Genomic DNA, 23,633 nt, shown 5'->3' with positions numbered 1-23,633 from the left:
ATCCAGAAGAAGATTGGGAGAATGTTATATGGTCAGATGAAACCAAAATATAACTTTTTGGTAAAAACTCAACTCGTCGTGTTTGGAGGACAAAGAATGCTGACTGGCATCCAAAGAACACCATACCTACTGTGAAGCATGGGGGTGGAAACATCATGCTTTTGGGCTGTTTTTCTGCAAAGGGACCAGGACGACTGATCCGTGTAAAGGAAAGAATGAATGGGGCCATGTATCGTGAGATTTTGAGTGAAAACCTCCTTCCATCAGCAAGGGCATTGAAGATGAAACGTGGCTGGGTCTTTCAGCATGACAATGATCCCAAACACACCGCCCGGGCAACGAAGGGGTGGCTTCGTAAGAAGCATTTCAAGGTCCTGGAGTGGCCTAGCCAGTCTCCAGATCTCAACCCCATAGAAAATCTTTGGAGGGAGTTGAAAGTCTGTGTTGCCCAGCAACAGCCCCAAAACATCACTGCTCTAGAGGAGATCTGCATGGAGGAATGGGCCAAAATACCAGCAACAGTGTGTGAAAACCTTGTGAAGACTTACAGAAAACGTTTGACCTCTGTCATTGCCAACAAAGGGTATATAACAAAGTATTGAGATAAACTTTTGTTATTGACCAAATACTTATTTACCACCATCATTTGCAAATAAATTCATTAAAAATCCTACAATGTGATTTTCTGGATTTTTTTTTCTCATTTTGTCTGTCATAGTTGAAGTGTACCTATGATGAAAATTACAGGCCTCTCTCATCTTTTTAAGTGGGAGAACTTGCACAATTGGTGGCTGACTAAATACTTTTTTGCCCCACTGTATTTAAGATGGTGAAGAAAGCACTTTAAAAGAATAACCAAGCATCCTCTACTGATGGGATGAGGTCAATATCCTTCCAGGATACCCGGGCCAGGTCGATTAGAAAGGCCTGCTCGCTGAAGTGTTTTAGGGAGCGTTTGACAGTGATGAGGGGTGTTCGACCGCAGACCCATTACGGATGCAGGCAATGAGGCAGTGATCGCTGAGTTTCTGGTTGAAGACAGCAGAGGTGTATTTTGAGGGCAGGTTGGTCAGGATGATATCTATGAGGGTGCCCATGTTTACGGATTTTGGGTTGTACCTGGTAGGTTCATTGATCATTTGTGTGAGATTGAGGGCATCTATCTTAGATTGTAGGACGGCCGGGGTGTTAAGCATTTCCCAGTTTAGGTCACCTAACAGTACGAGCTCTGAAGATAGATGGGAGGCAATCAATTCACATATGGTATCCAGGGCACAGCTGGGGGCAGAGGGTGGTCTATAACAAGCGGAAACGGTGAGAAACTTGTTTCTGGAAAGGTGGATTGGATGGATTGGGTGGAGATGGAGGAACTCTCTCTCTCAATTCAATTCAATGGCCTTTATTGGCATATGTTTACATTGCCAAAGCAAGTATCACAACCCTAAAATCATAATTAAGGCTGTATCACAACCTGGGCGGCGCACAATTGGCCCAGCGTGTAGGCTGTCAATGTAAATAAGAATTTGTTCTTAACTGACTTGCCTAGTTAAATAAAGGTAAACAATTAAAATTAAAAAATTAAACTGAAATAAACATTCAAAAATATACAGTAAACACACAAAATTTCCAAAGGAATAGAGACCTTTCAAATGTCATGTTATGCAGTGTTGTAACTATGTGCAAATAGTTCGTCTCTCTCTCTTTCTATTATCTATCTGTTGAAGGACTCTTGTCGCGTTCCGCAACTAGTTGGAACTAGGAAACTTGGAAATGTCAGATTTGCTAACTGGTTGTAGTTATACACGTGCCGCGATCAACGAATCAGCAAGTCGGACATTTCCGAGTTTCCTAGTTCTGACTAGCTAGCACAACCACGTCCACACGTCAGAGAGCGATGTCAAAATAGAGGGAGATAAAGAAAATAATTTGGGGGGACAAAAGAGAGAGGAACTATGAAGCGCTGAGATTGCAGCGATTTTTCCCACCAACATCTGGATTTGAGTTTTTGAACAGATTTGTAAGATTATATATATTTTTTTTACATGTATTTAATTATTTTTTTCTACCACAAAGGATTTGTTGTGTAGAACTTGAAGTGTGGCAAGAAAGTATCCATGAGGGCAGATTAGTGGCATATTATTTTGTTTTTTAAAGATCATCCCGACGGATTATAATTGATAACGTGGAAAACCAATAGAAGCAATCCCGTTGTGAGGTTCTCTATATCTCTTCCTTTTTGGGTAACTCGTATTAATAGAGGAATGTTACCCCGGCTTGAGAAGGTGATCCAGCTCCTGACGCTGACGTGCGGACTGTTCTTTGGAGTTGTTTCAACGGAAAACGAAGTAAAAGCAGAGGTAAATCATTATGACAACATGCATAAACTCAGAAACTATTTAAAAACTATTTAAAAGTATAATAAGACAGACATTGCTTAAGGTTTATACGAGAAGGGTGGGGGTATATATCAACTACTATGTGTTATTGCCAACTGTGTCTACATTTCTTTCTGTACCAGTCTTCATAATTGGCACTATTTTATTTCTCTTGATCTTTCATGATGGGGTGGTATGATCTTTAAATTGAGGGCAATTGAAAGGCAAGGTTAAAACCAGTGAACATTTCAGTAGAGTCTGAAAAAGAGATGAAAATGCAAATAATAGTCAGAAAAATAACATGACTCAGATTTTGTGGTTTAAAAGAGAAAGAAGTTAGGAGGGGTAAAAGCGTTGGGGGAGTACAGAGTTGTGAAAATTCAAGTCAGCTGCTTTGTTCTAAGAAACTGGGGGCTGTGGTGTGTTTGTGTGTGGGTGTGTGGGCGGGTGGGTGGGTGGGGGGGGGGGTAATGGTTTTCATCTGTACTGAGTTATGGTAGAGAGAGACTAGAGACTGGAGAGGAAGCTGTTCTCTCTTTTAGCAAACTGGACATGAAGACTGTCTGGAGCAACAGAGGCATCATACCCATTGTAACTGATGGGACACTACTAAAGTGTAGCCTACACAAACACTATATTTTGTCACAATATATTGTGTCATGGTGTCCCTTCAAAATTATTAGGTGACATGATGCATCTGGCCTGGGGTAATTCTAGATCTGTTCTTCAGGAATTACAGATCTCTCTATCTACCCATCACAGTGTGCTTTTGGATACATCCAAAACCATCAAGAATAACCAACAGTAGCCATGACTGCAATAGCCAATGGCCAAGTCAAAGGTATCCAATGGTGCTCATGCATTTCTCCTAGTCGTTCATGCATTTCATGCATTTCTCCATGCATTTCTCCTAGCCTACCCATAGAGGTTGTTCTTATTAAGAAAGACAGGATGCTTGGAGGAACTCAGGTCCTGACTCAGTGACCACAAACAGCTGGTGTCTGAGTCAGCCAGACATGATGGACGTCTGAAATGGCACCCTATTCTTTATGCAGTCAGCGAGACATGGTCAACCACTGGTTGCACTGTCAGTTAGAAATGCCTGGGAGACTGTCCATTTACGAGGCCACAGTTTAGTGGACCAATCAATACAACATCTATAACCCTGTGATAATAGTGTAATAAGTGCACACACAACACTGAGACGGTAATAAAGCATACACAGTGTCACAATAAGACTGCAGATGTTGATGCTGGGTCCATGACAGATCTAGGCTCCGTTTACCCATTCCAAATCCTACCCATAATGCCACCCGAAGTCCCATCAAATTTGCCCATGCTCGTACTGGAGTCGGCAGATTACCCAACCCCAAATCCCAAGGAATGCCATAAGCAAGATGGAAATATCTGACCCTGGAACAGCAGTCGAGGGCAACTTCTACCTACTCTGCCCATAGCAGCCATGATGGAAGATGGGATTATCACTAATGAACGGTTTCTGGTTTACATCACCTGTGTGTAGTACACTGTATGTAACGGTAAACTGTGATGAATACGATGTCTGTTGTGTGGGAGGGATAAAAGAACAGAGCACGAGAGTGACGAATAGGCTAAGTAATGAATAGGGTTGAGTTGAGAGGATGGGAGGTTGATTTTTATGCTGACAAATTCCGATTTACGGTATGAAAGCACAGAATTCAGTAGGAGTAGAATTTTCGGACATTCCTTTCAGTGATTTAGTATTAAGTCACTGCCCACGGAGTCCAACTTGATAGGCCAGGGAGGCTAAGCCTACAATTTAACTTAAAGCTGTGATGAGTGAGGAGAATGTCTTAGCAAATATTCACAGTCATAGGCTTCTCTTAAGATCGGGCTGCGCTTTTTGAAATGGGATAGTAACAAAAAAGAGCTATACATCACAAAATACCTCTTTACTCTCTATATGTACATTACTTTGTGCACATACTATAAATCCAAGAAAAAAACCTAGTTTTATTTCATTTTATTCACTTTTATTTACAATAACACCTTGTCTCACTTTTATAAAATTGTTGGTTGGACTTTATCTTAGCCAATGCAAGTGGAAAGGAATGAAAATGAGACGATCCATTTCACAGATCTCCGCAACATATGTCTGAATCTGGAAGTCCTTTAAGTTTTTTTCAAACACGATAACAGCAGACATCTGGAGGCAAGGTGACTAGCGTGTCTCGGGATCACAGGGAAGAGGTCATGCCAGGGGTCCAATCCCAAATGGGTTAGGCCCATAGAAATAGAAATACTAGAACGGGGATACATGCTCAGACCACAGTAATTTGGGGCGGCAGGTAGCCTAGTGGTTAGAGTGTTGACCCAGTAACCGGAAGGTTGCTAGATTGAATCCCTGAGCTGACAAGGTAAAAATTCTGCCCCTGAACAAGGTAGTTAACCCACTGTTCCTAGACAGTCATTGTAAATAAGAATTTGTTCTTAACTGACTTGCCTAGTTAAATAAAGTTTAAATACATTTTTAAAAATGGACAGTGTGGGTAGCATAGAAATAGAATGAATAGTTTTATTTCTATGATCTGTATACTCAATATTGTTGCCGATCCATCCATCACAGAGCATTCACTTGAATGGGAATGTCTGCTCTATTGATTATATTTCTATGGTTTGTCTGGGTTGTTTTTGTATGGTTGAAGCACCCTGTTGGAAAAGTGCTGGCGCGTGCTGTTCTACAAGTGCTCGCTGTCACTTAAACATTTTCAGGCAGGAAAATATTCAGTTAATCTATCTGCCACAGGGAAAACAAACCAACCGACGGATGTCTATGGAGAGATGGTGTGTTTATCCATTCCCCTCAAGTGCTATCCCGGCAGTTTTCGTCCTAGAACCCATTATTTGTATAACAGTAGACATAGAATTTAGCCTTCGTGGCCCAGATGATTAAGGGATCTGCAACTTTCCTTTTCAAAACAATTTGATATGTATCTATATACACGGGCTCCAATATGATACAAGAACAATATGTTTTAGTTTGAAGCAATTCGGTATGAATCGATGCGATTCGATGCATAAACACAGTCATTTTCCATGATAAATTATAATCTGTTGCTGATGGAGCTCATGAGCAGGGCCTCTCTTAAGTGTGTGTGTGTGTGTGTGTGTGTGTGTGTGTGTGTGTGTGTGTGTGTGTGTGTGTGTGTGTGTGTGTGTGTGTGTGCGTGCGTGCGTGCGTGCGTGCGTGCGTGCGTGCGTGCGTGTGTAAATTATGTCTATGTGGTGTATAGGCACCTGAGCTGAGCCATAACGGAAACTGGGAATCTACCACCCCCCATCACCCACTAATTAATTTGTGCAGGTTAAAAGTGTTAAAGCTAGTAATGTATTAATATTTATCTTAAAAAAATAGCTATGACAAAGCCAATTAATATATAGCACAACTTTGTGTAACCCCCCGTCTCATAATCTAATGGTTTAGTCCAGGCACTCCCAAACTGTGGTACGCGTACCCCCAGCGGTACTTGCAATGCCGTCGGGGGTACGCCAAATCATTTATTTTTATGTTAAACAATTATTATTATTTTAAAAAATTCTTCCCATTTTCAAACACATTTTCAAACATTTATATTTTCCAATGGGGCTATACATTTTGGGTGAGGTTTTTTTCTCGTCTGAGTAGCCTCGTTTCACTGCTAAAAATACAATTAAACCTTCTACTGTTCAATGAAATTACAACACAATGTCAAATACAGGTAGCCTAGTCAAATAATTAACATCCAATCACATTAACCGTTACTCTCTCGCGGGAATTCCACTAACGGTCCGTATGTAGCTAAACGTAGCTGCTGCTCATTCTGTTTGCTCAAAAATGGATAAATGGTTAAAAAAGTAAGGCCCACATCCATAGAGACACATACCAACTCTACTGGTAGTACTGCTACTACCAGCAGTACTACACCTGCACCTGTTGACGACAAGTTGTTCTGCTTCCACGAGCACATCCAATGCTAGCATCAGTCATTCTACATTTGCTCTTAGCCCAGCTAACATGGACACTGACAGTTGTGAATCTGATGCAGCTGAAGAGCTACTGCCCCTTTACCCAGGAAAGCACCGAACAACAGACAGGGACATTGGACCATCGAATAGGTGCAAATATCATGAGAACTACATTGATTTGGGGTTCACTTATTGGGAGTAGTGCCTTTCCTCAGCCACTGTGTGTTATATGTGCAAAAGTACTATCTCACAACTCGATGAAATCTTCACTCTTGCGCAGACATTGAGAAACAAAACATGGCAATTTGAGAAATAATCCACAGGAGTTTTTCAGCAAACAACACTATTTCACAACGCATCAGTGACATGGCAGGAGATGTTTTGAAACAATTACTGCTTCGCATACAAGCCAGAGAATTATATGAGTTACAGCTGGATGAGTTGACAGATGTGGCAGGCCTGGCACAGCTCCTGGTATATATCTGTTACGTTTATGGGGGTCAATTAAGGAAGAGATCCTCTTCTGCAAACCACTGGAAACCAGGACAACAGGAGAGGATATTTTTTAAGTGCTGGACTGCTTTGTGACATCAAATGGACTTTGGTGGTCAATATGTGTTGGTATCTGTACTGATGGCGCAAAAGCCATGACAGGGAGACAATGCGCATTAAAGCAGTTGCTCCCGACGCCATTTGGGTACACTGCAGCATCTACCGAGAGGCTCTTGCTACCAAGGGAAAGTCTGACTGCTTGAAAGACGTTTTGGACACTACAGTGAAAATGGTTACATACAGAAGTGCGCTGGTTATCAAGGGGCAAAGTATTGACATGCTTTTTTGAATTGAGAGACGAGCTTAAAGTTTTCTTTACTGACCATAATTTTCACGAGTCTGACCAGATGCATGATGACGAGTTTCTCACACGACTGGCCTATCTGGGTGATGTTTTTTTCTCACCTGAATCATCCTAATCTAGGATTACAGGGACTCTTCGCAACTATATTCAATTTGCGGGACAAAATTGAGGCTATGATTAAGAAGTTGGAGCTGTTCTCTGTCTGCATTAACAAGGACAACACACAGGTCTTTCCATCATTGTATTGTTTTTTGTGCAAATTAACTCAAGTTTACGAACAATGTCAAATGTGATATAGCGAAGCACCTGAGTGAGTTGGGTGTGCAATTACGCAGGTACTTTCCCAAAACAGATGACACAACCAGCTGGATTCGTTATCACTTTCATGCCCTGCCTCCAGTCCGATATCTGAACAAGAGAGCCTCATCGATATTGCAACAAGCGGTTCTGTGAAGATTGAATTTAATCAGAAGCCACTGCCAGATTTCTGGATTGGGCCGCGCTCAGAGTATCCTGCCTTAGCAAATCCCGCTGTTAAGACACTGATGCCCTTTGCAACCACGTACCTATGTGAGAGTCGATTCTCAGCCCTCACAAGCATGAAAACTAAATACAGGCACAGACTGTGTGTAGAAAAAAACTGAGACTCCAATACAACCCAACATTGGAGAGTTATGTGCATCCTTTCAAGCACACCCTTCTCATTAACCTGTGGTGAATTATTCACAATTTTTGATGAACAGATAAGGTTTTATATGTAAGATGGCTAAATAAAGAGAAAAATGATTGATTATTATTATATTATTATATGTGCCCTGGTCCTATAAGAGCTCTTTGTCACTTCCCACCAGCCGGGTTGTGACAAAAACTCACACTCATTCTTATGTTTAATACATTTATTGTTTAGTGTGTGTGTGTGACAGGCTTACAATGATGGCAAAAAAACATAATTTGAGAGTGCGCTGACCCTGGTGCTAGAGGGGGTACGCAGCTGGAGGTTGAATGTTTGAAGGGGTACAGGACTATAAAAAGTTTGGGAACCACAGGTTTAGACTGTTTGGAAGTTGATGGACCATGCAGTGCAGGTAGAAGATGTTTGACTATGCAGTGCAGGTAGAAGATGTTTGACTATGCAGTGCAGGTAGAAATAGTTTGATCGTGCTGTGCAGGTAGCAAAGGTGATTGGCTGCCCTCGTCATGAAATTATCAACTTTACCCTATATGTCTAAAAATGACCACATATACTGATTGTTTCAAGCAAAACTACCAAAACTATTGCCGATGGTGAACCTGAACAATCAAAATCAAATCTAATGTAAGCACCGATCAGCATGTAGCAAACTGCGCACATCAAGCAGTTTGACTAGATTACTGATATTGCCTGGGGTGGTTTGGTATGCAAAGTGACTTGTAGATCAATGACTGTCAACATAATGACATGCTTAGTTCAACCCTGAAGGAGAGGACGCAGTTGTCACTAAAGATGAGAGGTATTTTCGGAAGGTAGAAAGAATTGTAAACCGCCGATTCGTAATGTTTGAATGGATTTTCTTACCAATGCATGATCGGTTTGGGGCCCCCGGACCTATGCACTCATATTTTAAACTATTTAATCAGGGACCGATGTGTATCGGTGAATCGTTACATTCCTATATGAACCCAGGTTAGGAAATTGAGGCTAATAAACTGATAGGCTTTAACAATATGCATAGGACACCTACGGTTTGGTTGGGTGTAGTTGTGTAGACTGGAGCCCTGTGCAAGCTAGCGTCCAGTGTTGACTCGGCCATACTTGGCCACTTGAGGGGTAGGCTTAAGAGTAGCCAAGTGTATTATTATGTTATAAATGGTCGCTCCTTTAGCCTAGAACTCAGGTATTCTACATTGTATTAAGTGTGTATATACAGTAAAAGTAATTTAGTTAGTTAGCATTAGCGTGTAGCCCCGGTTCGGGTTGAAATGGGTCAGATAAGTGGGACGCCACACTAGGAGGCCAGGGAGGCTAATGTGTCTCTTAGACTGAGCCGCTTACGACCAAACTCTGGTGTCTGTTTTTTCCGTTGGCACCGTCTGAAGGGGAATAACTGACTCAGTCAACTCCGTCTCCCTCAATATAAAATTAAACTTTAATACTCCTGTCCCCTATTTTCTGACCCTTTTCTTATTTTTTATTTTTTTTACATCTTTATCCCCCATTTCTTTCTCACTTTCCTTCATTGTCGTTCCATACATCAATCCAAATGAACATTTTATTTTCCTTTTCTCCGTTTTTTCTTCTCTCTCTCTCTCAGCATCAGTGAACTATTAAAAAAGAGAGTCGGGAAAAGATGCCACTAATTCCGCTGCCTAAAGAAAACCAGATCCACTATAAAAGACATGTGGACTGAGAGGGCTGAAGACAGCTCTTTTCAGTTTGCTTGAAACCCAAATATCTGCAGTATCTTCACGCTTGGCAGAATTGCTTCTTGCTTAAACACCTTATTGTAACGGTTTTCCTCCTCTTCTGAGGAGGAGTAGGAAGGATCGGACCAATATGCAGCATGGTAAGTGTTCGTCATTTTATTAAACTGAACTGAACACTACAATACAAAGTAAACAAAAAGAACAACTGAAACAGTTCCGTCTGGTAACTAATACAAAGACAGAAAACAACTACCCACAAATCATAGTGGGAAAACAGGCTGCCGAAGTATGGTTCTCAATCAGAGACAACGATAAACAGCTGCCTCTGATTGGGAACCATACCAGGCCAAACACAGAAATACAAAAACATCGAACACATAGAATGCCCACCCCAACTCACGCCCTGACCAAACTAAAATAGAGACATAGAAAAAAAACTGAGGTCAGGACGTGACAGTACCCCCCCCCCCCCCCCCCCAAAGGTGCGGACTCCGGCCGCAAAACCAATAGGGGAGGGTCTGGGTGGGCATCTGTCCGCGGTGGTGGCTCTGGCGCGGGACGTGGACCCCACTCCACCATAGTCTTGGCGGGAGACTCTCCAAAGTGGCGCCTTTGGAGTGGCGCCTTTGAATAAGAGGGAGACTCTGGCAGCACCGGACAGGCGGGAGACTTTGGCAGCGCCGGACAGGCGGGAGAACCTGCAGGGAGGAGACGGAGAGACAGCCTGGTGTGTGAGGACCCACCAGGCTGGGGAGACTTACAGGAGGCCTGGTGCATGGAGGAGGCACCGGATGGACCGGGCTGTGGGGGAGCACTGGAGCTCTGGTGCGCAGCCTTGGCACCACTCCTCCAGGCTGGATGACCACTTTAGCCCGGACCCTCCAGTGCAGGCACAGGTTGAACTGGGCTATGGGTGAGCACTGGAGATCTGGTGCATACCACTCGCACCTCTCCCTTAGGCTCAATGCCCACATTCGCCCGGCATGGGCGGAGCGCAGGCATAGGGCGCACTGCACCCTCCCAGCGCCCCGGAGACACAGCACGCAGAGCCGGCGCAGGATACCCTGGGCCGAAATGGCGTACTGGAGACCAAACACGCTGAGCCGGCACAATACGCCCTGGCTGGATGCCCACTCTCGCATGGCACTTGCGGGGGGCTGGTCTATAGCGCACCTGGCTATGAGCGCATACTGGCGACACCGTGCGCTTGACCGCATAACACGGTGCCTGACCAGTACTGCGCTTCTTCCGGTAAGCACAGGGAGTTGGCTCAGGTCCTCATATCGCCGCCGCTCAGATTTCGCTGCCTCCAGTTCTTCCTTGGGGCGTCGATATTCCCCAGCCTGTGCCCAGGGTCCCTTGCCGTCCAATATCTCCTCTCAAGTCCAGGAGTCCAGAACCCTCTGCTCCTGGTTACCATGCTGCTTGGTCCTTTCTTGGTGGGTAGTTCTGTAATGGTTTTCTTCTTCCTCTGATGAGGAGTATGAAATATCAGACCAATGCGCAGCGTGGTAAGTGTCCATAATATATTTAATAAACTGAAAACAGAATACAAAAGAACAAGAGAAATACATTTTAAAAACGAAACAGTTTTGTATGGAAAACACAGACACAGAAAACAACTACCCACAACCCATAATGGAAAAACAGGCTGCCTAAGTATGGTTCTTAATCAGTGACAACGATCGACAGCTGCCTCTGATTGGGAACCATACCAGGCCAAACACAGAAATACAAAACCTAGAAATACAAACCTAGAATGCCCACCCCAACTCACGCCCTGACCAAACTAAAACAGAGACATACACAAGGAACTAAGGTCAGGACGTGACACTTATGGTATATATTGGTAAGTTAGTCTAGCGGCCAGCTATCTAAACTTGCAGTAAGCATGGTCAAATTACCAACTGGGCTTGGGCCCATTGCCATTTTTAATATAATAACTGATGGTCAAACATTTGCCTCCACCTTATGGAACGTTTTGTAGAATTGCAGGAAATTAGCGAAAAACTGCAAAAAAAAATGGGGGGGGGCACCCCCATCAAAGTTTCACTTCATTGGTAGTATACAGTAGGGAGTATACCGTAGGTAGTATACAGTAGGTACTAGTATATTATCAGGCTACTTTGTCCTCCGGGTGTCTAATACTTTCATGAGTGTCTGTTGGACCGGATCTATATTTGTCATCAATCTACTCGTTATTTTATTTTGCGGGTCACACGGCCTGTCTTTGTTGAAATGCATTTCCTTAGAATATATGAATCGCTGCAAATTGCGTAACTTATAGGGACTTGCGTCTGTTTACTAAAATCGCAGTTACATGACCCTAGGCTATGACCACACACACATGGGTTTGTAGTTACCCCAAGGCTGGCAATAAGCGACGTAGAAGCCCTACTAAATAGAACCTTTGACTGGAACTGCTGCTGGGAGTTCCAGAGGAGAGTTGCATGATGGGATAGCTGGCGATGTCAGAGGGGATGTGAGGCTTTGGGAGATAGAAAGAGAGAGGGGGAAGAGCAGAGGGTGGGGGACAAGCGGTGGAGAGAGGAGACCAAGCTAGAGAGGGAGAGAAATGAGAGAGAGACAGGCTGAGAGAGAAGGAGAGCGAAGCAGACTGAGAGAGAAATGAGAGAGAGGCAGACTGAGAGAGAAATGAGAGAGAGGCAGACTGAGAGAAGGAGAGCGAGAGGAGAGAGTCTTCTCGTTGTGGGGGAAACTTTTCATCCTGACTGAGCTGAAAGTGTTTTCACAGAGCCAGACTCGTCACCACAGTGGAGCCACAGCGCACACTAGGAGCAGTCAGATAGAGAGATGGAGAGAGAGAGGGGGGGGGGGGGGGTGGAGAGAGAGAGGGAGCTTGGAGGGAGTTAGATATACAGACATGGAGAGAGGTTGTTGGAGGTGGGGACCAGATGGATTGATATAGTGTGTAGGTCTTGCTGAAAGAGGGGGCTGGTTGCAGTACTGACATGAGCAAAGGGAGAGTTTACCTCACTCTGCAGCCTATAATTGAACCTTGTTTTTCACCCTGTCTGCTGTGGCTGTGTGGTAATATCTCTGCCCAGGTACAAGCCAGCCATTTCCTCACTCTTACTCTCTTACTCTCCTCTCGTTTTCCTCCCTCATTTAAATTCAACTCTTCTCGATATTAAAAAAGACCTCTCATCTAAAACGACATGAGAGAGAGACATTCTAGGAAAGAGGAAGGCTGACTATATTCACCCAACTAACTGTAAAATGTATACTATTATATAGACACACATGGTTGGGGGTTTTAAGAGAAAAGGAGATAGAGAGAGATGGAATAAATTAGAGAGAGAGTTGGGTTTTTTCTGGGATTACAGAAGAATTCTCTGTAATTCCACTGACTGAATTTGTGGAAAAGATTGAGACACTCACTGACTGCCTGTCTGTGCAGCACACACACACAAGTGCGCGCGCACACTCATCTTGTCTCTCACCCACACGCATAAACAAACTTGTCCATGATGTTTGATAACATTACGTCGGACTAGAATGAATCATCTCCATTAGGTTGATGTTTGTCTGAGGACATCTCTCTCTCTCTCATTCTCTCTCTCTCTCTTTCTCTCGCTCGCTCTCTCTAATAGAGAGACTGTTGCACTGATGTAGTCAGTTTGTAACTTTAGACTAAGGCCAGAGGCTTAAGCAGCTCTGCATGACTGCTCTTGTATTTGAGAGCGAGATATGTGAAAGTGTAGCACTTCTTGGTCAGACATTTGACTGAAACGCCATACCCAGCTAACGCATAACGTTCTGAGAACCATATGTTTCTTCCATTTTGGTGAGAGCGTGGTCGTCCTATGGTTATTTTGCATACAACCTTCTTACAACTTTCTGGGAGTGGCGCAGGATAGTCGCTAAGCTATATTTCATCTGGTTAAGTATGATCTCCCCTGGTTAAAAGCCTCACTACCACTACTCAGATGCGGTCCCGTGTGGCTCAGTTAGTAGAGCATGGTTGTGGGTTCGATGCCCACTGGGGGAAAAGATAAGAGCCTCTGCTGAATCACTAACATGTCAAATGAATCATAGATGTTGTTAGTATAGATGTCACTCCTCTCTCCCTCTACATAGGCATGTAGGGTCTAGAAAGCACATGTCTATTTTCTATGAGCCCCCGTGGTTCTGACTGAGAGAAAATACGAAGTTCTGGGGATCCACGTCTGAGATGACATCAGTGTTATGGTTCTACTGTGATTTATTTGGCTCGATTCTCTTCCCTCATTTCTCCTTACAATCCCACAACAAGGTCACAGTTTCCTTTTAAAATGCCAAGCATAAGCTAAGGAGCAAGTTTTTAATGTGTTTAAATGGAATTACATTGCAGTAACTCTTGCAATAAGAATATTTTTTGTATAATTCAGTGTGTGTGTGTGTGTGTGTGTGTGTGTGTGTTCAGTCTGGCCAATCTCTGTCTGTTTGCTGTTGTAAGGAAGGGAGTGTGTGTTCCTGGGTACAACACGGTTTTGGTTCAATGTCAGCTTTGCAACGGATTATTCAAACACTGGATACTAAAACTCCCATCCACCCACCCAGATCTCTCTCGCTCTCCCTCTCTCGTTCTATCTTTTTCAATATCTCTCTGTCACCCTCACACACTCACACCCTCACACACTCGTTCAGACAAGCACTGTAAGTAGGCAAACAGGCACACCCACAGATATTGACACACATGTACACACAAAACATTCTTTACAATGACATCCTGGGTCGGTTTCTGTGTTGTTTCTGGCTGATGGAATATGGTGGGAAAATCCAGAGAGAAAGAGAGAGAGGAATGAGGAGAGAGAGATAGATGTGTGTTTATCTGTGTCTGTGTGTGTGTGTGTGTGTGTGTGTGTGTGTGTGTCCCTTTCTACCATTATCTTCAAAGACATTGAATTGTCCAGGGTCTAACTGTCTCTACCCTCCCATCTCTCCTCTTTCTATCCCAGGTGTGGCTTCAGCAGTATGGCTACCTGCCTCCAGGGGACGTCCGGGCCCAGGCTATCCGCTCCCCCAAGTCCATCAATACGGCCATCACAGCCATGCAGAAGTTCTACGGCCTCACCGTCACCGGATCTATGGACACCAACACCCTACAGTGAGTCCTGAGTGACCAGGACAAAGTCAAGGAATGCAAATATTTAAGTGTTATGCGCAAAACGTATTGATAAAGATTCATGCTGACGGCTGTTTTTAAAGTACCCGTGAGAATTGTAGCCTCAGAATTGTATACAGAACAGCTAACCCACTTTAAGTGATGTCATTACCCCAGATGTGGTACAAAACCCATTCATTCATATGCTCTAATGATTTACTCAGATATAGACATTGTACAGTTTGTAACATGGTAAAGGTAACAAACGGGTGTGTCTTGCTGTTGCCAGGGCGATGAAGCGGCCGCGTTGTGGCGTACCAGACAAGTTTGGATCTGAGCTGAAGAGCAACCTGAGGAGGAAGAGATACGCCGTACAGGGGCTGAAGTGGGACAAACAAGAAGTCACTTTCAGGTAAGACTACACAGCTTTATGACTACAACACAGCTAATATGTACGCAGTGAGTCTAACTTCCTCTTAAGTCTTTAAAGTTCACTTTTCACATATAAGAATTACACATACAGTATAAATAAAATATTTATCTCAAGTAACTTGTTAGATCTAGAGCTCTAAAGGAATATTAATCAGTCAAAACGGGATCATATTGAGATTGCATCTAGCAAAGGTTGCACAAACGCAACCAATACACATTTCAGAAGATATTATTAAATATTTATTCTTTAAAACGTCAAATCTGCTATTTCCTTCCTTTCCCTCACCTAGCATACAGAACTACACCCCTAAGATTGGGGAACACGCCACATACGAGGCTATCCGCCGGGCGTTTAAAGTGTGGGAGGCAGCCATCCCTCTCCTCTTCCGTGAGATCCCTTACAGCCACATCAGGGACAAGGTCGACAAGTACGCTGACATCATGCTCTCGTTCTCTGAGGGTTTCCACGGCGACAGCACGCCGTTCGATGGCGAGGGCGGCTTCCTGGCCCACGCGTACTTCCCCGGGAACGGGATAGGGGGTGACACGCACTTTGACAACGCCGAGCCCTGGACTACCGGCTACGCCGACCAAGGGGGTAAGAGACAAGGGAAATGGGGAGGAGAGGGGAAGAGGAAAGTGAGGGAGAGGGGGAGGAAGAGGGAGAAGGTGAGCAGGGAAGGCTAGTGGGAGGAGCTATAGGAGGATGGGCTCATGGTAATGGCTGGAACAGAACAGATGGAACGTGTCAAACACATGAAAACCACATTTGACTTCGTTCCATTTATCCCATTCCAGCCATCACCATGAGTCCGTCCTCCTATAGCTCCTCCCACCAACCTCCACTGAAGGTGAGAGATTATCAGAAAGAGGAGTGAGAGCTGGAAGAGGGGCGAGACCAGGGGAGAGAGGAGATGAGAAGCGAAGGGGGGGGGAGAATTAAGTCTGAATTAAGTCAGTCTGAATTACACAGTACTGTTAGGGCGCGTCTGTACTTTGTTTGGTAAACGTGCTACTTTTACTCTCTTTTCAAACGGTCTCTTCCCTCTTCCTACCTTTTCCCTTCTTCCTCCTCTCTCTCTCTCTACCTCTGTAGGTAATGATGTGTTCCTGGTTGCGGTCCATGAGTTGGGTCATGCCCTGGGTCTAGAACACTCCAACGACCCGTCTGCCATCATGGCTCCATTCTATCAGTGGATGGACACAGAGAACTTCCAGCTGCCTGATGACGATCGCCGCGGCATCCAGGCAGTCTATGGTAAACTCCTACGCTCTTAGAAAAAGGGTTCCGAAAGGGTTCTTCAGCTGTCCCCATAGGAGAACCCTTTTTTATTCCAGGTAGAATACTTTTTGGTTCCAAGTATAACTATTTTGGGTTCCATGTAGAACCCTCCATGGAAAAGGTTCTACATGGAACTCAAAAGGGTTCTAACTGGAACCAAAAAGGGTTCTTCAAAGGGTTCACCCAGGGGAAAAACCCTTTTAGGTTCTAGATAGCACCTTTATTTCTAAGAGTGTAGTTTCATGGAATGTTCTAGCAATGTTCCTGGAATGTTACAGCAATATTTAATACTGACTGTCTCTTTATAATGATTCAGGAAGGCTAAACAGGCAGGAAGTTCTTGTCTAGTTCACAGAAAGAAGGACTTCACATTCATTTTGTCAACTCTGTTCTCACTTAAGTCCACCTCTGGTTATCGTCTTTCCTCATTTTGTCTTGATTGTGTCCGACCACAGGGTCGTCCGGAGCTCCTCCCCCTCCCCCCCGCCCCACCAGACCCTCCAAACCAGACCACCCCGGACACGGACCAGATGTCTGTGAGGGACACTTCGACACCATCGCCATCCTCAGGGGGGAGATGTTTGTCTTTAAGGTAAATATGGAACACATAAACGAACACATAACCACATCGAAACACATGGCACAGAAATACACACATATTGGCATATAGTGCATTTGGAAAGTATTCAGACCTTTTGACTTTTTCCATATTTTGTTCAGGTTTTTGTTTGTTTTTATTCCTCATCAATCAAACGCAATAGCCGATGATGACAAAGCGAAAACTGAAATATCACATTTACATAAGTATTCAGACCCTTTACTTTGTTGAACCGCCTTTGGCAGCGATTACAGCATCAAGTCTTCTTGGGTATGACGCTACAAGCTTGGCACACCTGTATTTGGGGAGTTTCTCCCATTCTTCTCTACAGATTCTCTCTGTCAGGTTGGATGGGGAGCGTTGCTGAAGTCTGGCGTCTGGCAGGGCCACTCAAGGACATTCAGAGACTTGTCCCGAAGCCACTCCTGTGTTGTCTTGGCTGTGTGTTTAGGGTCGTTATCCTGTTGGAAGGTGAACCTTTGCCCCAGGCTGAGGTCCTGAGCGCTCTGGAGCAGATTTTCATTAACAATCTCTCTGTACTTTGCGCCGTTCATCTTTCCCTGGATCCTGACTAGACTCCCAGTCCCTGCCACTGAAAAACATCTCACAGCATGATGCTGCCACCACCATGCTTCACCGTAGGAATGGTGCCAGGTTTCCTCCAGACGTGACGCTTGGCATCCAGGCGAAAGAGTTCAATCTTGATTTCATGAGACCAGAGAATCTTGTTTCTCATGGTCTGAGTCTTTAGGTGCCTTCTGGCAATCTCCAAGGGGGCTGTTATGTGCCTTTTACTGAGGAGTTGCTTCTGTCTGGCCACTCTTCAGTGCTGCAGAGATGTTTATCCTTCTGGAAGGTTCTCCCATCGCCACAGAGGAACTCTGGGGCTCTGTCAGAGTGACCATCGAGTTCTTGGTCATCTCCCTGACTCTGTTTGGCTGGGCGGCCAGCTCTAGGAAGTGTCTTGGTGGTTCCAAACTTCTTCCATTTAAGAGTGATGGAGGCCAATATGGTCTTAGGGACCTTCAACACTGCATAAATGTTTTGGTACAATTCCCCATTTCTGTGTCTCGACACAATCCTGTCTTGGAGCTCTATGGACAATTCCTTCAACCTCATGGCTTGGTTTTTGCTCTGACATGCACTGTCAACTGTGGGACCTTATATAGACAGGTGCCTTTCCAAATAATGTCCAATCAATTGAATTTATCACAGGTGGACTCCAATCAAGTTGTAGAAACATCTCAAGGATGACCAATGGAAATAGGATAAACCTGAGCTCAATTTCGAGTCTCATAGCAAAGGGTCTGAATACTTATGTAAATAAGGTATTTCTGTTTTTATGCTAACATTTCAAAGAACCTTTGTTCACTTTGTCATTATGGGGTATTGTGTGTAGATTGATGGGGGAAAAATCAATTTGATACATTTTAGAATAAGGCTGTAACGTAACAAAATGTGGAAAAAGTCAAGGGGTCGGAATACTTTCCGAATGCACTGTAAATGCACTTACACCCACTGAGAAGGACTGAATGGCACATCAAGTCACTCAACTAGCGAACCTATGTGTGTGTGTATGTACTGTACTCTGTAAACACTCTGTCTTTCCGGTGAAGGATAAGTGGTTGTGGCGTGTTCGGAACAACAAGGTGCTCCAGGGTTACCCCATGCCCATCGGTCACTTCTGGAAGGGACTGCCACCAAACATCAACGCTGCCTACGAGAGGAACGATGGCAAATTTGTATTTTTCAAGGGTAGGTTCACTTCAATTGGCAATGTCTTTTTCAGTTTTTCGCATGATGGTTTTGCATTGTCATTGATAAGCCCATTCCAGCTACTGGTAGTCGTTTATTGTTTTGTTTGTATATCCTTTTCAGATCTGTGTGCTTATAGATTTTCTCTCCCCTCCTCCCTCTCCCTCCCCCCAGGTGACAAGTACTGGGTGTTCACAGAGTCCAGTATGGAGCAGGGTTACCCTAAGACTCTGAAGGAGCTGGGCACAGGGCTGCCCAAAGACAAGCTGGACGCTGCCCTCTTCTACACCCCCACCGGACAGACATACTACTTCCGGGGGACCAAGTGAGTCTTGTCTTTCATCTTTCATTCCTTTCTTTATTTTTTTTCGGTGTACCTTTCTATCTGAAAAAAAAAAGAAGCAGATTCATCCGCTATCCGTCCCTCTCTTCTTCTTTCTTCCTCTCTTTTGGTTGTTTTTCTCTCTCCCGTCCCTCTCCGTAACCTGCCTCTCTCTGTCTGTCAGGTATTACCGTTTCAATGAAGAGTCCCAGACTGTGGACAGAGACTACCCCAAACCCATCAACACATGGCAGGGTGTCCCCGACAACATTAAGGCTGCCATCATGAGCGAAGAAGGATGTAAGTGTGTCAAGGCGTGCATGTTAAAGTGGATGTTCTTTAGAGTGCCATTGAGCATTTATATAAATCGAAAAGGATAAAAATGACAGTTCTTTTGTGATATTAGAGGAGGCTATCATAGACCACAGCAACACACTGTAATTTCTGAAAGTAATCACAATTAAGCAATAATGGCCTGAGGTGGTGTGGTATATGGCCAATATACCACAGCTAAGGGCTTATCTTATGCACCACGCAACGCGGAGTGTCTGGACAGAGCCGTGGTATATTGCCGTGGTATATTGGCCAATAATCATAAGCCCCCGAGGTGCCTTATTGCTATTATGAACTGGTTACCAATGTAGTTACAGGAGGTTTATTTCGTACCCATGGTATACAGTTTGATATGCCATGGCTGTCAGCCAATCAGCATTCAGGGCTCGAACCACCCAGTTTCTAATTAGATTTATATCGGACCTTTCATCCTCCTTCTCTTCTAACATTTTCTCCAGCCTACACCTACTTCTACAAAGCCAACAAGTACTGGAAGTTCAACAACCAGCACATGAGGGTGGAGTCGGGCTACCCCAAATCGGTGCTCAGCGAATGGATGGGCTGCGCGGGGGAGGAGCCTAAGAAGCGGGACGGCGAGGAGGAAGTGATCATCATCGAGGTGGAGGAGGGAGAAGGCGGGGCCACGGCGGCGGCCGTGGTGATCCCTCTCCTCCTATTGGTCTGCGTGGTCCTCACTCTGGGAGCCCTGCTGTTCTTCAGGAAGTACGGGACGCCACGACGTCTCCTCTACTGCCAGAGATCTCTACTGGACAAGGTCTAGAGACCAACTGAACGAATGAAGAATGCAGAAGGACAGAAAGAGAGAGAGCAACTGAATGAATTGAAAGATTGAAAGAAAAGTGGGTTTGGGAGGGTAAGGGTAGGGATGAGGGTGAGTAAAGTAGGCTGAAAGGAGTTGGGGTTTTAAAAAAGGAGGGGTAATGGAAGGGCTGTTGGACATGGGGTTTGGTTGGTTGGTTGGTTGGTTCGTATACAGCCCAGAAGACGAGAAAGAGGGAGAGGGACAGGGAGGAGGGAGGAGAGAGAGTCAATCAGGAAAGACAAAAGTATGTTATCAATTTACATGTACAGCTCTGCGAGTTTGAAATTAGGAACAGGCCCCTACACAAAACACAGAGGAAGGGAATTATTAGATGATGATCAACGTTCCGTGTGGTCGACACCCCATCTGCAATAAATCTACTATCACGTCTCCATGTGTCCCTCCTTCCATTCTATCCCTTCTCATTCTTCCTCTCCTAAAATCTCCATCCCATCTACTTGACGACTCCAGCTGAACTGCTGTCTGAATTACATTTGAAACCTTTATACAGCTACTTTGCGCTTTCATTTTTGGTTTCGCTCTAATGATGAAACCCAGGGCCGAACACAAACAAACGAACAGCTCTCTCTTCCTTTTCTCCTACCACTGAGAGAAGACACTAACCCCAGTCTCTCACTGTGCTCACGCCAGCACCATGGTCTTATAGTTGTGGCTGTAATGCGAGGAGCATGCTATGGGCACTACCCTCGCCGCTAAAGGGGTAGATGTGGATAGATGTGAAGGTGTTGTATATTGTACATCCCTCCTGCCTTGAGTCATAGTGAGAAAGGCTAAGGTCTTGTCATAGAGGGTCAAAGACTGTTTGTATCCTACAAAAAAAAGGAGCTTCCCCACCCAGTTTACAAATGTATCTGAAATCGCACAGGCCCTTGGTACAGAGCCTGGTCTCAGTAAGCAGTCAAAGTTGGATGGAATTAAAGTAGCCATTTTGGCTCAACAATAAAGCCAGTGGCTCAACAATAAAGCCAGTTTCAATATTACTCCATGGAAAGGCAGTGAAGTTTCATTACATGTCACCCATTCCAAATACTAATGTATTATCGTGTTTGTTATGTTTTTGTTACTATCATTGTTATAAATGTTGTTGTTATTATTATGACTATGGTTATTATTATTATTGTTGTTGTTCTCCAGGTGTAGTCGTACAGTAAATGATGTTTGTTGTTTTTGTACATTGTCATTTCGAGTCCTGCTGGACAGAGACAATAACGTGACAAAGATAATCAAAATGGCTCCCAAATTTCACATTTGAGTGGTGGACTTGGGCGACTTTGAAAGTGTTTCCTTTTTTGAAACACTACTTTTCCCATTGCTTGGTTGGCATATAAGAACAATCAAACAAAACTATTTATAAGCAATTCTGATGATGCTTAATGTTTTTAAGTATTACACAAATTGAAAAATGAAGTAGAATTGTTTTAGTAATAACAATGATAACGGTAATGATATTTATAATGATAATGATATCAATTTAAAAAAAAAAGGGAATTAGATTGTTTTGCCTGTTTCACCTTTTTGCATTTCATGAGTTAAAATTAAATAAAAAATATTTTCTAAAATGAGTCATGCGTTACTTTTTGGTAGCGATTTTCTGTTATCGTAACACACACAAACACACACACACTGGGGAAGAGAATGGCCTTCGGACTGACTAACAAATAGTGGCCTCACCACTATTCAAACAGGACTAGGAATGCTGAGCAAACAACAGAATGAAGAGCTGCTTCTCTGGTTCTGTGCATTCCAACGTGTTGTTAACCAGCTATTGTTTACAGCTCACCAGGGGTCATGGGTGGAGTGGAGGAGAGGAGAGCCTAGTTGAAGCTGGGAGGTTGTTTTGGACTTGGCCAGAGAGCCATGAGCCCAGGGAAAAGAGAAATGGAAAAAGTGATGGAATGATCACGTTTTTCTGAGTGCAGTGTTCCAACTGAGTTCTGTTAACTACATCTGGAATTCTTAAAACATCGGAGCCTCCAGCCCCAACCAAGCGAAAGAGAGAGAGAGAGAGAGAGAGAAAGAAAGAAAGAAAGAAAGTGTGTGCTAAATTAAGAGTGAGGTGTCCAGTAAAGCTGAAATAATTTTTATTGGTTTTCGAAAAAAAATCTTAACAAAATGCCTTAACTTACTGCCACTCCCCCCCCCCCCCCTCTATCTCACCCCAATTTTTAACCCACTCCCCCCCCCCCTCCCCCGCTGATCTATTTATGAGGTTTCTAACAGAAACCCTCTCGTCACATCCCTACTTACATCACCTCTCCTCACATCCCTACTCCTCACATCACCTCTCCTCACATCTCTTCTCCTCTCCTCACATCCCCACCCCTCACATCACATCTCCTCTCATCACATCCCCTCCTCACATCGCTACTCTTCACATCCCCTCTCCTCACATATCCTCTCATCTCCTCACATCCCCTCTCATCACATCCCCTCCTCACATCGCTACTCTTCACATCCCCTCTCCTCACATATCCTCTCCTCTCCTCACATCCCTACTCATCACATCCCTTCTCCTCACATCCCCTCTCCTCACATGTCCTCTCATCTCCTCTCCTCACACCTCTTCTCACATCCCCTCTCCTCACATATCCTCCCCTCACATCCCTACTCCTCATAGCCCCTCTAATCACATCTCCTCTCCTCACATCCCTACTCCTCTCATCCCCTCTCCTCACATCTCCCCTCATTACCTCTCCTCACATGCCTAATCCTCACATCTCCTCTCCCCTCATTACCTCTCCTTTCCTCACATCCCCTCTTGTCTCCTTTCATCTCCTCTCCTCACATATCCTCTCCTCACATCCCTACTCCTCATATCCCCTCTATTCAAATCCCCTCTCCTCACATATCCTCCCCTCACATCCCCTCTACTCACATCTCTTCTCATTACCTCTCCTCACATCCCTTCTCCTCACATCTCCTCTCCTCACATCTCTCCTCACATCCCTTCTCCTCACATCTCCTCACATCCATACTCCTCACATCTCCTCTCCTCACATCCCGACTCCTCACATTCCATCTCCTCACATCTCCTTTCCTTACATCCCTAATCCTCACATCCCCTCTCCTCACACCTCCTCTTCTCACATCCCCTCTCCTCACATTTCACAGGGGGAGCCAGTGCCCCTGTGACAACAATTTTGGACCCCCTTGTGGCCCTTCCAAATGTGGAGTATGAAATCATTTTTAAATAACTAATTTTTGCTATTGTTCTTTTTTTACATCCGTTATTAAACAGAAAATGCTAATAAATAGTTGAATGATTATGAACATGGTCTTTTGCCTGCTAATACCTGCAATGCAGTGAAGAAAATGATATGACAACAATAACATCTAATGTAA

The 23,633-nt window shown here is 44.3% G+C and overlaps 1 protein-coding gene across 1 annotated transcript; it reads left to right on the top strand.

Moving 5' to 3' along the window:
• The first annotated feature begins 1,798 nt into the window (after positions 1 to 1,798).
• Positions 1,799 to 21,853, top strand: LOC139378922 (matrix metallopeptidase 14a (membrane-inserted)). Its single transcript, XM_071121535.1, has 10 exons — positions 1,799 to 2,357; positions 14,580 to 14,728; positions 15,015 to 15,137; positions 15,448 to 15,755; positions 16,254 to 16,415; positions 16,895 to 17,031; positions 18,654 to 18,792; positions 18,967 to 19,117; positions 19,299 to 19,414; positions 19,906 to 21,853. Exons 1-10 carry the CDS (start codon positions 2,262 to 2,264, stop codon positions 20,226 to 20,228), a joined length of 1,704 nt encoding a protein of 567 aa, XP_070977636.1. The 5' UTR covers positions 1,799 to 2,261; the 3' UTR covers positions 20,229 to 21,853.
• Positions 21,854 to 23,633: the final 1,780 nt, after the last annotated feature.

The sequence above is a fragment of the Oncorhynchus clarkii genome, chromosome 21, assembly GCF_045791955.1.
Source record: "Oncorhynchus clarkii lewisi isolate Uvic-CL-2024 chromosome 21, UVic_Ocla_1.0, whole genome shotgun sequence".
NCBI lineage: Eukaryota > Metazoa > Chordata > Actinopteri > Salmoniformes > Salmonidae > Oncorhynchus > Oncorhynchus clarkii.
This window is presented reverse-complemented; position numbering and strand designations above follow the sequence as displayed.